Source organism: Arvicola amphibius, chromosome 2 (genome assembly GCF_903992535.2).
Source record: "Arvicola amphibius chromosome 2, mArvAmp1.2, whole genome shotgun sequence".
NCBI lineage: Eukaryota > Metazoa > Chordata > Mammalia > Rodentia > Cricetidae > Arvicola > Arvicola amphibius.
The window spans coordinates 26,927,863-26,944,556 of record NC_052048.2 but is presented as its reverse complement, the minus strand read 5'-3'; the positions used below and the strand labels follow the sequence as shown (position 1 = coordinate 26,944,556).

Genomic DNA, 16,694 nt, shown 5'->3' with positions numbered 1-16,694 from the left:
ATTAAAAGAATTGTAGGAGCCTTAATCACCTCTGTTCTACTTTTCAGACTTCCTTCAGGAAGTCATAATCTTCCTTTTCTTTTCTTGTGATGGTCTATCATGTAGTTCAAGCTAGCCTTGAAATCACAATCTTCTTGCCTCAGTTCCCCAAACACTGCTTCCACACCACGTTTCCTTTGTAATTCAAGTCTGTGTGCGTGCGAACATACATGTGTTTACAGTCATCCAGACAAATATATTTCAGACCTCTCTGCTGATTGCGGTCACGGATTCCTCAGACCTGAGGTGAAGCTAATGCAGCCCTGAATGCATGAGCTTCAGACAAGAGCAAGCCTGGCCCAGGAGTCCTGGGGTCTGCAGCATGGCTCACCTCACTGCATCAAGATCCCTGCTGTGCCGTCTGGCGCACTGGGAAGCTGCGCTTACCTGTCTCCTCACGCCAGTGGACTGTGCGGGCGCATTCTCTTCGAACTTGGCCAGCAGCTGGGTTGCCATATACTTTACTTTGTTCTGGTTCCCAATGGCAGCATCCATCCGCCTGTCCGTGAGGGTGCTCACCAGGGTGGGTCTTTCTCCTCGGTAGCTCCGGGGAGGCTCCTCCTGCCCAACGGAAGGCACCCAAGAATCAGGATGGGACACAGGGAGCCGCTGATGCTTTTCTCTCAGTGTGTGGGCAGGAACTGACCAGCAGGCTTTAGGTGGCTTAACTAGCGCTCTGCAAAGTTGTGATGTGCAGAATAAGCAAGATCCTAGGATGCAGGGCACTGCCGCAGGGAACAGGGACTTGTGCTGGCATCCCCAGATCTCAGCAAAGCCACTGATTCCACAGTGAGAGAGCGCCTGGGCACATGTGTGTGCATATTCCCTGCTAGTGTCTGGAAAATGAAACGAAGGCAAAAAGGACAGAAACTCCCATGAGAGACGACTATGTAAAGACCTCGCAATACCAATTGGAGAATTAATAATTAAACCAGGTGGCCAGAGAGACAGCACCATGGTTAAGAGTGCCTACTGCTCCTGCAGAGGACCCAGGTCCTATTCCCAGCACCCGTAGGAGACAGCTCACAACCACCTGTAACTCTAGTTCCAGGAAATCCCGTGCCCTCTGGCCTTCATGGGTACCTGCACTTAGATAGTGCATATAAACTCACATGGGCACGCAAACATACACACAGAAATAAACAAACCCCAAACCCTTAAACCATGAAGGACAATCCAGCGCACCAGTCCTGCCAACCGGGATGAGTCTTACCTCCTCCGACTGACTGGTTTTCCTCCTCTTCCCAGCCCCATCCGAATCCTTTTCCTTTTTATCCTGCACCAAGAGAAGACACAGACAGCGTGAGCCCGGTCACCTTCCTTGGCCATCAGCTCTGCGGCCACTGAGACTGGAATTCAGGTGTGTACAGACCTTGGGCGAGCGCTTCCGAGAGATGGTCTGGCCCAGCTTGCTCAGGAAGGAGATGGGGGATTTGGTGCTGGCTATCAGGACGGCCTTCTCCTCTGCATTCAGGTCCAAGGTGTCTGTGGACAGCAGTGAGCAATGTTTACCTAGGATGACGCTTCAAAGTCCTGACCAGAACCCTTTACAGGGGACTGGCAGGAAGGAAGCTCCCAGACTCTAACGGGTTACCAACTAAGACGGATCTTTCCTTTCCACAGGAAACACCAGAAAGGAAATGCGTGCTCAGGTCTAGACCCTCTCTTTTCCACCACCCCCCGACAAAACCAACCACATTCCTACACTTAGGCTGCAGCAACTCACACTTCTGCTCTGTAAAGGCTGGACTCTGCCTGTGACTACTACAGCAGACTGCCAAAGTTAAATTTTGATAAAGAAAACTTTAGGCTGGGGTGGAGGGTTGAGAGGTATGAGACCTGGGGCTGTCGGGTTTTGTTTGGGGGGGGGCTTCAGAGGCCATGTTCTTAGCTGGGTCTGAAGAGGGGTTCTCAATGAACAGGGATACTCGGCTCAGGGTTGGTGCTGTAAAACACATATCCAGTTAGGCAAAGTCACAGGTGCCTATCAAGGGTTTATGGGGTAAAGATACCAGGGGAGGAGGGCACCACTAACGGAATTCCAATTATTATCATCATCATCATAACCATCATCATCACCATCACCATCATCATCACCATCATCATCATCATCACCATCATCATCATCATCATCACCATCATCACCATCATCACCATCATCATCATCACCATCATCACCACCATCATCACCATCATCACCACCATCATCATCATCACCATCATCATCACCATCATCACCACCATCATCACCATCATCACCACCATCATCATCATCACCATCATCATCACCACCATCATCACCATCATCACCATCATCATCACCATCATCACCACCATCATCACCATCATCACCACCATCATCATCATCACCATCATCATCACCATCATCACCACCATCATCATCATCACCACCATCATCACCATCATCACCATCATCATCATCACCATCATCACCACCATCATCATCATCACCATCATCATCATCACCATCATCATCATAACCATCATCATCACCATCACCATCATCACCATCAGCATCACCATCATCATCATCATCATCATCACCATCATCACCACCATCATCATCATCATCACCATCATCATCATCACCATCATCATCATCGGGGGGAGCACACATGACCCAAGCATGTGTTGGGGTCAGAGGGCAGCTTTGTGGGGTCAGTTTTCTCCTCCTGCCTCTCTGTGGGCTCCAGGGACTGAACTCAGTTTATCAGATTCTTACTGTCTGTCGGTAAGCACCTTTACCCACTGAGCCATCTTGCTGGTGGGAATTCTGATATTATACTCACAGCAACAGCAATTTTGAGACTAGTAATTAGAACCAATAATGAATCACTAACATTTATTTATTCAGCGCTCACCTGCCATTCTTGGCACAAAACAGCACTATTAGATACCCATCACTCCCCGATTACACGCAGGGAGACTGACGTGTAAGGGAATTCAGCAACATGCCCAAGGGTGAAACACAGAAACGCTGGAAAAAAATCCAGGTCAGACACTGTGCTGACACGCTGAAGCTCTGCGCTGACCCTAAGTGGTGTCCCAGGTAGCTTTGTCAATTTGACATAACCCAGTGTCATCAGAGAGAAAAGTCTTGATTGAATAACTGCCTAGATCAAATTGTCCTGGTGGCGGGGGGGGGGGGGGGAGGAACTGTCTTGATTATTCACTGATACACGAAGACCCAGCCCACGGTAGGGGGCACTACCCCTAGACAGGTGGCCCTGGGTTGTCCAGCTGGCCTGTGAGCAAGAGAACCAGATGGTAAGGCGGCAAACAGACTTGCTCGATGGTTCCTGATTGAGTTCCCACCCTATCTTCCCTCCGTGATGGATTGTGACCTGGAAGTGGGAGCCAAGAAAACCCTCTCCTCCCCTAATCAGCTTTTGGTCAGGGTTTTCATCATCGCAGCAGAAAAGGAAACCAGAACAGGCTGTGACAGGAATACTTTTTGTAGCCCTACTGAGTGCTAGCTGAGGTAGCAAGCTGAGGACCAAGGCAACATATGGGAATCTCTAAGAGGGAGAAGGTGCAAGGGAAGCCGGAGAGGGAGGAGCTACTGAGAACCATAAAACCCAGCACTGTAGATGCTGGGACTGTGAGAGAGTGCCAGGAGATATCAAGCAGGGCACTGACTAGAGAAATACCCAGGCTACAAGATGAGAAACAAAGGCACGTAGCTCCAGTGTGAGGAGCTTATCTAATGTTATGAGACCTCAGGAGCAACCACACACATACATACACATACACGCATGCATGTACCCACACACAAACTAGAAAAATGAAAAAAATAAATAAAGAAGCGAGAAACAAGAAAAGAACTTGGCTTGGGAAGACTCTTTCCCAGGGCGCAGGGTCATCTGGGCAGAGTCCCACCAAGAGAAGCAGTATTACAAAGAACTTCCAAGTTCACCAGGAGCCACGTGTGCAGAAGGAGTAGGTCTGAGAGAGGCTGGGGGAATGCGGCAGAGTAAAGGAGGAAAGCTTTGGACAGATTGGTTTGCACACTTAGCGGTAAAATGAGAACCAGTTTGAAACAGTGTAAGGTTAAAAACACAGGGCTGAGACACAGTGTATGAAGCAAGGCTATAGGGACGGCCCTGCTGACCAGGCAGCGGGAGGCCAGGAGCCCAGCCCAAGCCCTCAGGTCCTCACCGCTGGAAGAGAGTGAATCCTTGAACATCTCGTAGAACTGCGTGAGGTACATCACCATGGAGAGCTTGTCGGGCTCCGCCACTGCCGCCATCTCCTTGCCGGTCATGATGGGAGAGATGCCCAGCTCCTTCTCGGCGACGTCGAAGGCCAACTGGTTATTCTTCTCCACATTCTGCTCATCCAAAGAGTTGAAGTCTCTGAGAAGCATGACAAGGAGAAGCAGATCAAGTAGGGCTGACTGCCCCCAAAACCAGAACACTGTGACTGCGCCACTGCCATTTCCCAGTCCCTGAGGTCCAGGGAGCCGGGCGGCATCCCTGGATCAGAGAGCAGGACGGCTTTTCTCGACCCCTTTCTTCCCTTCTGGCTAAGAAAATCCACAACACCGTTGGGGAAATTACTGGAGAGTTACCCAGCGAGATGAACGGGGAGGGGTGGACGGGAGAGACAGTTTGCATCTGCCAGGAATACCGACTTCTTACTATAATGTAAGCTCAGGATGGGAACTATCTTAATGTGCTCCTGAACGCCTGTTCACAGACACACAGGAAACTAATGTCCGACAGCGACACAACCCTGTCTGGACAGAGTTCCCAACGTCCGGGGCTGTTGCTTGCCCCAACAGTTCAGGGAAATTTTACTAAGCTTTCTCTTGAGGGGAAATTTTAAAACCTTCAAAAGCGTTTTCCATCCCTGAATCTCCTGAGCTTTCCCAGCTACCTTGAATCATAAACACCCGCTCCTGCACGCCCCCGCCCCCCCCCCCCCAGGTCTTAAGCTCTTGCTTAAAGGACAGCTGAGGTTTTTTTCTCATTGACTTCACTATCCTGGCATCCCTTACTTAGCATTAACCTACTGACCTCATGGAATTTTTTTTTTCCATTTCAAACAAATTACTTTTCTCTTAGATTAAGCCTATTAAACCAAGAGCACTCACCCTGAATATGAATCATGCACGCCCTCACTGCTTTCTGATCTCCCTCAGGTCTTCTTCAGGCCACCTGCCCGCGCTCTAAGAGGACCCCTCTACCCAGACTCCATCCCACCTCCAGCTGCCTAATGACTTCCTTCCCTTCCTTGCCTTCCCTTTGAGATTGAACTGACTACCTCTCCACCCTGGTCATGCCACATGGCTGTTCTCCCTCCTCACCCCGCTACTTTCATTCACTTTTTAAAATTTTTATTCTTTTTTTTTTTTGCCAACCTCAGCTCAGCCTCAGAGGTCATTAGAAATATACCCCTTCGCCGGGTGATGGTGGCGCACGTCTTTAATCCCAGCACTTGGGAGGCAGAGGCAGGCGGATCTCTGTGAGTGAGTTCGAGACCAGTCTGGTCTACAAGAGCTAGTTCCAGGACAGGCTCCAAAGCCACAGAGAAACCCTGTCTCGAAAAACCAAAAAAAAAAAAAAAATTTACCCCTTCTTTTAATTTGGCCTGGTTGAACCTAAAACCTAGTTGGTGTCTACTGATGAAGAGCTACACTCCCATCTCTCCATATTTATTTATTCTTCTTAGCAGACAGTTTCAATCCGAAACTTGACTCTCCTGCTCAAGCGGCCCGAGGCTGAGATGGGGGGCTTGCGTGGTTATAGTTTTTTGTTTTCTGGTACTGGGGATCAAACCTAGAGCCTTACACAGACAGGGTCCTCATGGCTAATCTACCTCTTGCATCATTAGCTTGCTAGCATCACAAAACAGGGGCTGTGTCTTTTAGGATTTCCTTAAGCAAGCATTAGAACAATGGGAAAAACCTGGGCCCTTGAGTGGCCCTAATGATAAAAAAGAAGGCAGCCAAGAAAATCCACCAGGTCCTGATGCTGTCTCTGAATCTGTTTGGCTTCCATAGTAACAAACGCCTGGGGGTGGGGTGAGGTCTGAGTGCTTTGTTCATGTGGCTGACCCAAGAGGAGTGAAAAGTGGCCACCAGAGGGGACAGTAGGTAAGATGACGTTTGGAGAAGCTCAAGAGCACACTTGTAAAAAGTAATCTTTAGCACAGAAAATGCCCAAGACCATCATAAATCAGGTATGGACCTATTGTCTTCGGTTGGGTTGAGCTAGCCAAGTGTTCCAGCCAGGTTTCCCTTGTGATCAATCGCATCTGAGAGAGAGCTAGCCAAAAAACGAAGAGTTCAACTTGGGGCCAATAAACAGAGTTTTCCTTTGTGCAAAGTTAACAGGCCCAAGTGGGTGTTAAGACTAGTTTTTGACCTTCTGAATGCTATGATTTTTAGAGCTAACTTTTTTGGGGGGGTTGAGTTTAAAAGAAGACTAAATAAGTCAAAATCTTGGCCTTCTAGAGAGTGTTTTACCATGCAGCCATACTAGGAAGAAGCATAAACGTTGCTCTGGGACCCTTGGTGAATACAAAATGAAACACGAAATTGGTCAAGACTTACATCAGATCGGGGCGGTATCTGTGGATGATTGCACACAGGGCCAGTCCACTTTTCCAAGACGTGGTGAGATCTGTCACATTTACCCCTGCATAGCCATCTGTCTGCCTTTGACACCACCCCAGCAGTTTGCTGGAACGAGCTACAGACTCTAAAACAATAAAAATAATTATTGAAGTGTGCTCCCCGAGTAACACTGACACGGTATACACGTTGCAGTACACAGATCCAGTCTGAAAAATTACTAAAAAAAGCCAGTGCTATTTTTGGAAGAGAGTCTCAGCATGAGTTTATGTCACTGGTGTCATGGTAGGCACAATTTTAGGCACCGACCTATCCGATTCCAGGGTCAATGGCCCAGACAGATAGCTCTGAGCGGAGTGACAAGGGCCTGCCACACGGAAGCCATGTTCCCGCAGCACTCCAGGAGACAAGCGGATGGCAAAGTGCCACCTACTGAGCTGATACCTCACTGGCACCGGAGTCAAGATGTCCCTGGAGAGTTGCCTGGCAACAGGCTGAGGAAGCCTTTTCCTCCACAGCAACACCTGGGAGATTAGATGAGAAAAGGTTTCCTCCATGATACCTTAAACCAAAAGCAAACAAAGCCTTCGTCTCACTCCCTAAGGTCCTGACTGAGAGCCAAGTGAAGAGACTCTGTAGGGTGACAATGACAAGGCCACATACGCCAGACCAGAGCCGGTCCCTAGACCCAGGGGAGCGACCGTGTTGCTAACATGTGTGCCAACGATCACACGTGGAGACGACCAGGCAAAGAGACGCACTGGCATGTCTTCCTCACGAGGAGGTCTGCAAATGCGGAAGAGCCCGTGAGCACTGGTCTGCGCTTGAGCAGTCTGTTCCCGATTTAGCTTTGCACTAAGTCACTTCGTGAGTCGTGAACAGATGAGTTAAAAAACGTCTCCAACAAGAGTCTCGCTGAGTCTCACAGTGACACCATGGTGTGAGACAAGGAACGGAGCAACAAATGGAGCAGCGCTGCTGGAGCCGCCTCCTGGCCTTGACAGTGACCCACTCAGGTGTTTCCCACGTCTGCACATCCACCCGCCCCACATATACCAGGCAACCACAGAAGCCCAGGTGAACATGGAAAAGGCGAGAGAGATACATTCTCTGCTCTCAAGGGGTTGACACCCCACGGGAGAAGAAGAGGATGTTATAACCTGCCTGTTAGTTTTCACATCTACTCTGACACCTCACGACCATGCTATTAAACTATCCAAGATGGAACTCAAACCTGTGCACCTCCCACCTCTTGTTTGGACTGATGCAGCAAAACCACACCCACCTACCTAGTGCCTCTCAGGACAATCAGCTGTCCATGGCCACCCACTGTGGTACCTTCATACTTTTTTATTTTATTTATTTATTTATTTATTATGTATACAGTATTCTCAGTGCTCTGCCTGCAGACCAGAAGAGGGCACCAGATCTCATTACAGATGGTTGTGAGCCACCATGTGGTTGCTGGGAATTGAACTCAGGACCTTTGGAAGAGCAGGCAATGCTCTTAACCGCTGAGCCATCTCTCCAGCCCCCACACTTTTAATATTAGCAACAACGACAAAACTGCTGTTGTTTCCAGGCACAGCAGGCCGAGCACCGGCAAGTGCCATGCCAGAGACCTCATGACAGCAACCCAAAGCTGTGCTGTTCCTCCCAGATTAAAGACAAAGAAACTGAGGGTCTGAGGCTCTGGCTGATCTGCTCAAGGTCATACTCTTTGCAGATGGCACAGCTTGGACTGAGAGCTGCTTGAGTTTGGCCCAGGCTCTGCTGTGATCCACTGCCTTAGCTGATTCTGGTCTTTACCACAGACGACTAAGCGATGTACGAAACAGCATCCCTGCACCTAGTGTGTTGTAGGGCCAAAAGAATAACATAGTGCGTGTCCCTCCTCAGTCTGTCCTAACGCACCTGACCGCTTGGACTCAGAGTCCTTCAATACACACAAAACCTTCATGTCTGCCATGGCATGATGGTGCTGTCTGAGGGCCTGGATGAAAGGTCACCACATGTTCTCTCCCAGAACTTGAGTGTGTGCGAAAGTACCAGGGATGTGTGGGCATTCTTTCTCACCCTCTCCAGGATCTGTAACTGGCTGCTGTGGGACACCGTCCTCCCAAGTGTCACAGCCATGACTGTCGTCATCAGAGCAGCTGGGATTAGCAACCCTTAAGGGCTACAGTCAGGACTGCTGACTTTCCCGCACAGGATGGAAATACCTCCCTCCCCGCTTTACACAGCGCTGCCCCAGCTGCACACAGTCTCAGGAGGTACTGGAGCAGAGAGAAGCAGAGGCCTAACTGAAGGGATGACTCTAGCCACACAGCTGTGAAGAAGTCATCAGCTGTATGGGAGTGAGACTTCAGTGACGTGGACATTTGGGGGTCACCCATGTTCCTGCAGGTATGCTTATTAACTCACTGGTTCACAGAGCTACACTCGAGGACTCATTACTTTGTCTACTGTTGGTTCCCTATGTCTCCCTAGGAAAAGTTCATGAAGCAATTTACCTCTATACTTTTTTTTTTTGAGATAGGGTTTCTCTGTAGATTTTGGAACCTGTCCTGGACCTAGCTCTTGTAGACAAGGCTGGCCTCGAACTCACAGAGATCCACCTGCCTCTGCCTCCCGAGTGCTGGGATTTAAGGTGTGCACCACCACCGCTGGGCTTTACCTCTACACTCTTACACTACCTTAGACCACAATATTTTCCTGTGTGCGTGAGGATCGTTTTGTGTGTTCCAGAAAGTGTAAGCAACAGCCCCGAGTTCTATCCACTGCAGCCACTGGCAAACCTAACCCAGTCATGACATAAAAATATACCCTGGCAACAACCTAATATCCCCAGAGGGTAAAACCACTGGCAACAGCCCAGGGCCTCTGATAGTACTGTGGTCAGGCAAGGGCTTGACGAATGACTGCAGACTTCTTTAAACAGATTAGACCATCGTCGGAGCTCACCGTTGCGAGTCAGCTTGGGAGTAGTTCGGGAATTCACCAGGTTCTCCATTTCCAGATGGATATCTTTTGTTTCTCCGCTATCATATAAATGGCGCACCTGGCAGAAAGTTGAAAGGTCGAAAAGGAACATCAAACCCCGAATAACAAATCCCACTGAAAAGAAGCAAGCTGGTAAAGTCTATATATTTATTTTTACTTTCTGGCAGTGCTGGGAATCGGGGTCAGGGTCTTGTGTGGCTAAGCAGAGCTATACACCCATGGTAAAGCTTAGACAGAATCTACATGATGACCTTAGCGCTTTAGTGGACTGGGGTTTTGGAGACACAAAACTTAAATGTAAGCAGCTGTGCTGAAAAAGTAAGCAGCTGGCTTTAACAGTCCCTCTGACCAGACGCTGCCCACCTTCAACATATTATAAACACTGCTCAGACACATAGAGAAGCCTGGAGACATTACGCAGAAGTTAAAGAAGAGAGTCCTCTAGAATGTAGACAAACGTGGGAAGGAGGCTGCTTCCTGATACGTCTTACTCCCTGGGACTGTTATGCTCTGGTGGATGTCATACAAAAGGCGGCTTTGCAGATTCTAAAGGAGTCAGGACAAAATCTAGGCTAACACTAACAACAATGCTTCTCTTGCAGAGCGCATCTTAACCTTTTAAAGCTCTTTCCCGAGAACAATCGCATCTGCCTGACGATGACGCTGTGTGTAGGCAGGTTACCAACTACACCCCGCAGGTGCAAAGCTGAGGCTCTGAGGAAGCCAAACAGTCTGGCTGAGTCTCGGCTGATGGGTGGTGACGCTGTCAGTGACGTCATCCTTTCTGACCACTAAACCAGTCAGGCCCTTTGCCCTGCTCTGTGTGGTCTGGATTAGGTGTAGGGTGAAGTTCTAGGTCTTTCGTTTTTGTCAGTTCTGATATTCTACAAGTCATCAAAACGACTCTACTTAGCCAGACATGGTGGCTCACACTCTACTAGAGCTCCAGCACCCGGGAACCTGATCCAAGAGGATCATCATGAGTTCAAAGCCAGCCTGGGCTATGTAGTAAGCCCAGGTGTGCTTGGCTTACAGCACATTCAAATCTCCCCACTCTCACCCCAAACTCAAAACAACTGACCAACCAATAAAGAAAAAGACGGAAGGGTGACTCTCTGTGGCCCCGCTGCTGAATGTGGTAATGGGAAATAATATCACACAGAGATGTCAACTTGGATTACTTAAAGTGTGTGCTGTATAATAACAAACATAGCTACACACATTCCTGTTGGAATATATACTGTATAGTAACATACACAGTTATATACATTCCTGTTGGAATATATACTGTATGTAGTGTATAATAACATACACAGTTATACACATTCCTGTTGGAATATATACTGTATAATAACATATATAGTTGTACACATTCCTGTTGGAATATATACTGCATAATAACATACACATTCCTGTTGGAATGTATGCTGCATAATAAGATACACAGTTATACACATTCCTGTCTGGTCTACTGACCAGAGTTATGAGCATCTAGAACACGGGTCGAGGAGTACATAACTGACAAGAAGGCTCTTACCTGGCTCGGCCGGAGGAAGTTGATATTAATATTGGGATACCTAGTGACAGGGTCGATGCTATACTGGCTGAAGTTTTTGCTCACGTTCTCAGGGGTGGTCTGAGGCAGCAACCTATAAATGCTTTCCCTGCAATGACATACAACAGTGTGCTCACATGCGGTGACGAGTACCAAGTTACCTCACAGATTAGCAGTCATCCCTGATGAATCTAGCTAATTAAATTGGTCTCAACTCTTCCCTGCAGACCCAGCACTCGGTGACTCCATGGACCTGGACCAGGGAAAGGGAAGCACAGGGACAATTCTGTCGGGGGTGGCAAATGCCGCTAATTTAGAAGGCTGTTGTGTAGTGTGCTAATATTTACTATGGTTTTTAAGAAACTGAAAAGGATCCTATGGCTAGCTAGTGTGGGGTTACTGGAATGCACAGTGTGTCTTGTCCTGAGTCCTAACCTCTCAGTCACCTTTGTTGAACCTTCCCCCTCAGTAGAACATTTCATCCAAAGGATGAAGGATACTTCCAAAAACTCTTGTTAGCATAATTCCTCATTGAGTCTGTCAGCGCCATGGTTACTTCCTCAAAGGTCACCTGCTGGAAGTCTGGTCCCCAGCATGGTGGTAGCCAAGTGGTAGATGTGGTAGCTCATACCAACAATTCTAGCACTCAGGCAGGGGAATGCTTTGAGTTCAAGGTCAGCTAGGACTATAGAGTGAGTACTCGGCCAGCCCGGGGTATTGAGGGGGACTCCTATCTCAAAACACAAAAACAAAGGAAAAATGAGCTTTGCCACCACATCCAGAGGCACGCCTTACATTAAAGATCTAAGATGCCAGACTGTGCTGGTTTTATGTCAACTCGACACAAGCTAGAGTCATCTAAGAGCAGTGAATCTCAACTAAGCAAATGCCTCTGATAAGACCAGGCTGGAGGCAAGCCTGTAGGGCATTTTCTTAGCGATTGATGTGGGAGGGCCCAGCCCATGGTGGTGCCTTTTGGGCTGGTGGTTCTGTAAGAAAGCAGGCCAAGCAAACAAGAGGAGTAAGCCAGGAAGCAGCACCCCTCCATGGCCTCGGCCTTAGCTCCTGCCCTGCTTTAAGTTCCTCTTCTGACTTTGATGATGATCAGTAATGAGGAAGTGTAAGCCAAATAAACCCTGTCCTCCCCAAGATGCACTGGTCACGGTGTTACCACAGTAACCCTAACTAAGACAGAAGTTAGGACCAGGAGTGGGGAATGGCTGTGACTGGCCTGACTATGCTGATTTTGGGGGAAACATGGAAGACTTTGGTTCTCTGGACTAGAAAAGCAGCTGAGCACTGTAAGCACAGTTTAATGGCCCATCCTAGTAGGAGCTTAGAGGACAATCGCACATAGAGCAATGTGGATTATGGCAGCCCAGCTCAAGAGGTTTCGGAAGGGAACGATATTCTCTTTTTCTTTTTTGTTTTCTTCCTTTGTGCCCTACAGTTCACATTAATTCTTACAGCTACTTGTGTTCTTCATCAATGCCCCATCCACTGCTAAGAGTGGTAAAAGTCATTCTTGTGATATTTTGGAAAGAAAGAAAATAAAAGAGAAAGAAAGGCAGTCCTAAGAATGTGCCTGAGGCTAAACTGAAGAGTTCCGTACTAATATCATTGGCAAAAGAGATTTCAAGATCGCCCACTATTAACTGTGTCACGTGGTTATTAGTAACCATTCTTTTTTTTTTTTTTTCTTGAGACAAGGTTTCTCTGTAGCTTTGATGCCTGTCCTGGAGCTAGCTCTTGTAGATCAGGTTGGCCTCGAACTCACAGAGATCTGCCTGCCTTGCCTTCCGAGTGTCCGGCTTAATAACCATTCTTATGCAGGTCTACAATGAAAGAGAACAGGGCAAAAGAAATACAAGACAGTTTAAGCAGAAAAGGAGCAAAAGAAAATTTAACGTTGGCATCAAGAACTGTGCTAAAAGAGATAAAGAGATACCTGGTAATAAAATAGTAAAAAGGGAGTGGTGCCCTCGGGGCAAGGTTCCACCCAGCTAGCCCTGCATCTAATGAAAGGAAAAGGCCTAAGAAATCTTCTGTTCCTAAAAGGAAACAAGTCAAAGTTTATGCAAATGTAATGCAGGGAGGGGCCAGGCTCCATCCCAAGTGGGCAGCCACACTTGGAAATACCAGCTGCAAAGTTCAGGGTTAGGCTCTAAAGGTTAGAGTCAGAAAGGATTCTTGAGTAAAGGTGTTGTGGGATCTTCCTCTTAGGTTAAGAAGAGCTGTAGAGGCCTGGCTACAGCAGGGGAGTGCCTGCAAGGAGGCCCCGAGGGGCCATGTGAAGCTGTAAAAGTGAAGCCTGGACTGAGCTGGAGATCCCAGGTCTTCCAGGGAGAGTGGCACACAGGGAGTGGAACCAGCCCAGAGAGAAGTGTGCGGCAGGCAAGGACAGCGCCTTCTAAACCCTTTGACATTAGGTACGGAGTCTGTTCTCACTACATCCCCATTCAACTGGTATTGAATGGTAATAGTAATGTATATTCTCTGCCACTATATGTTGGAAGTATGTAATTTGCTTTTTGATTTTATAGAGACACTCAAGAGACTGCCTTCATCTCAGAAGAGACAGTGGACTTTTAAAGTGCTGAGACTGTGGTTGCTATGGGGATTTCTGAAGTTGGACTAAATGAATTTTGCATTACAATATGGCCACAAGACTATGGGGGGCTAGGGACTGAAATGTGGTGGTTTAAATGAGAAGGGTCCCCAAAGACTCATTTGTCTGACTACTTGGTCCCCAGTAGGTGGAACTGTTTGGGAAGGATTAGGTAGTGTGGCCTTGTTGGAGGAGGTGTGTTACTAGGAGTGGGCTTAGAGGTTTTAAAAACCCGTGCCATTCCCACTTAGCTCTCTCTTGGCGTCATGCCTCTGGATCAGATGTGAGCTCCCAGCTACTGCTCCAGCGCCATGCCTGCCTGCCTGGTGTCATGCTCCCCACCATGGCCATCACCACGATAGCCTTCTGAAACTGTAAGCCCCCAAAGAAACTTCTTCTTTTATAAGCTGCCTCGTCATGATGTTTTGTCATAATAAAAAATTATCAGAGAATAATATCAATTATCAGTTTCATCCAGGAAATCCCACATTTCTGTTTCTCCTAGTCAGGGTAAACAGCAGGTAAATCCTAGTGTCCCCGCCTCACTTACAATTATGTTTCCAAACATCTGACATCCAGGGGTTCAAGAAATGTTTACAAGCATGCTGGAGTTTGCTCTTCAGCTACTCCCAACAATGCTGACAGCACGTTCCCACTGCGAGCATGTTCCCTCTGCGAGCAAGTTCCCACTGCTAGCACTTTCCCACTGCAAGCACGCTCCCTCTGCCACACTGGCTTATGGAGCATGGGTGCCAACATGCTGCTTCTGTGTGTTTGGTCACGTAATTATTAAAAAGGTGTCAGGACCAGTCGGTGGTGCACAAAGATGCAGACACCATGTGCCAACAGTAGACGCTGTCTGAGCAGGATTACGAGAAGAGCAGCATGGGCAGATCACTGAGGTTTCTGTGATTTTATACAACAGTGCCTTGTCTTTCTCTACTTAGACAAGAAAGCATCTTTAAAAAGAACAAGTGAACAAGCAGGTCGACTCCCCAGTCCTGAAGGAGGCACCCATGGCTTCTTCCCATTACCTCTCTGCCAGGACTTCCAAGGGGCTGGTGCCCAGAGACCAGCTTCGTACCATCCAGGCAGAGTCCATAGCAGCCAGAAAGCCCCGGGCTATTCCTGTTCCCATCGGCCAGAAAGGCTACAAAGGAGAAATACAGGGTTGAAGTAACGCACTATTAATAGAGGACAGTAAACCAGTGCCCCAGGCGTCCACCACTGCTGTTCTCGTAAGGAGTCTCTGCTCACCCACGACCTGAACACCCGGCTCACTCACTATTTCCCCTTTACCGCTGCCTCCACCACTTTGTTCTCTGCCCCTTCAGTACTCACCTCCAGGAGGCTGTCCCCGACCAGAGCTACTAGTAACTGGTGTCCATTTTGTTCCCGTACCAAGGCAGCATTTTCAGAGGCGTACATACAGGTAAAGTCAAACATGGCCACATCAGGCTGCCCGTAGTGATTGATGGCAAAATCCAGAGAAGGCAGCTGCTGCTGGGTAGAGAAGTCTGCAGCCTCCCGGGCATAGTTCAGCAGGGCCTCCTGGTCCACATTCTCCCGGGAAAGTAACAGCTCTGTGTCTGTGTAGTCCTGTCCAGGAAGAGGTCAAAAAAGGTCAAGTTGAAGCAGCCCAAGCAGGGATGCCTGGCCAGCCAAAACTCCACAGTGCATATCAGACATGACCTGGTCTCATGGCGTTTTTCTCCCTAAGATGTTTTTACATTCCTAAACCAAATCTTTTTACACCAATTAAAAAGAACAGGGACTTGGGGGTGGGGGTGGGGTTGGTCTTAGTTAAGGGTGAATCAGCTTTGCTGCCTAAGTGGCCCTGGCTCTCCCATTCACTAGTGGCAAAGCTCATCTAGCTCAGAGTTGCTACAGTCATCAAATAAAACAGGCACATAACAGCACCTTGTAAAACGAAAGGGCATTTTAAAATTTGCGGTTTTCCGATCATCACTTTATTCTGATGGTGTCTGATGGCTTTTGGCCGCAAGAAGTTCAGAGTTATTATATCTAAAGGAAACCTGAAAACTTCAGTGCAAAGAGAAGCAGGGAACGGTGTCCAGGATGATGGGAAGGCAACTGAAAATGAACCAGAGGTTTCTAAGCCACACCAAGGACTCTGCAAGGTTCCAGAAAAACCCACCAACAAACAAAAGGGATGACAGCACAAAAAGGACTTTTTAGGTAGAGAACCGAGAGACCCTTCCTCTGTTTTGGAGGTTCCTGTGAATTGAGTCAAGTCTTCTCCCCTAAAGTAGGGCCTGTGGGTTCCAAGTATCCCTATAACAGTACTCAGTTACAACATAGGTTTTCAAAGGGCAAAACAGTTAAGTCAGTCCTTTAAGTACTGTCTGTTCAATGTTAAGAGGCCACAATGGCTTTAGTATTTAGCGGCTTAAACTCCCTTACATGACAAAAATATAGGGACAAAGTAAACTGGGCCTCAGCATTTCAGACTGTCCTTCTCCAGTGTTAAGTGATGACCCAGATCAGCATGGATGGCTGCTTTGAGTCGTGACTCTGTCCTTGGGCATCCCAACTGCTATATAACAGCAACAGAAGAGCCCCAGATAATGACCAACCAGTTTAACACAGCATCCAGCAGACATGCCTTTTGTTTGGCAGGGAACTCTGTACCAAGCAAGAGCTTTGTCTTGCTGTCCCAAGGCAGCACAGGGCTGCCATGCTGAGATGCAGACATGAGGTGGAAAGGAGACTCTGTGTAGCAAGCACGTGCTCGTCAGCTCATTCCCCAGTCTGCTGTAGATAAAGCAACTGTGTGACTCATTCTAAGGGGCCTGGTGTGTTACGGTCCTGCAGACACAAAGAGCTCCCTAAGAGTCAGCTGAGACTGGTGGGAACTGCATGGGGTTAAG

At 48.1% G+C, this 16,694-nt stretch overlaps 1 protein-coding gene across 7 annotated transcripts in view; it reads right to left on the bottom strand.

The window, feature by feature from the left end:
- Window positions 1-16,694, bottom strand: part of Mical3 (microtubule associated monooxygenase, calponin and LIM domain containing 3) — a 180,805-nt gene that overhangs the window by 82,273 nt on the left and 81,838 nt on the right. For all 7 annotated transcript variants that reach the window (XM_038320556.1, XM_038320561.1, XM_038320562.1 and 4 more), the window contains 9 exons: window positions 15,145-15,402; window positions 14,838-14,953; window positions 11,178-11,304; window positions 9,602-9,698; window positions 6,617-6,764; window positions 4,219-4,415; window positions 1,412-1,524; window positions 1,253-1,315; window positions 427-600 (listed from right to left, as the gene is read on the bottom strand). In XM_038320556.1, the coding sequence (XP_038176484.1) occupies window positions 427-600; window positions 1,253-1,315; window positions 1,412-1,524; window positions 4,219-4,415; window positions 6,617-6,764; window positions 9,602-9,698; window positions 11,178-11,304; window positions 14,838-14,953; window positions 15,145-15,402 (1,293 nt within the window). The remainder of the gene's footprint in view (window positions 1-426; window positions 601-1,252; window positions 1,316-1,411; window positions 1,525-4,218; window positions 4,416-6,616; window positions 6,765-9,601; window positions 9,699-11,177; window positions 11,305-14,837; window positions 14,954-15,144; window positions 15,403-16,694) is intronic.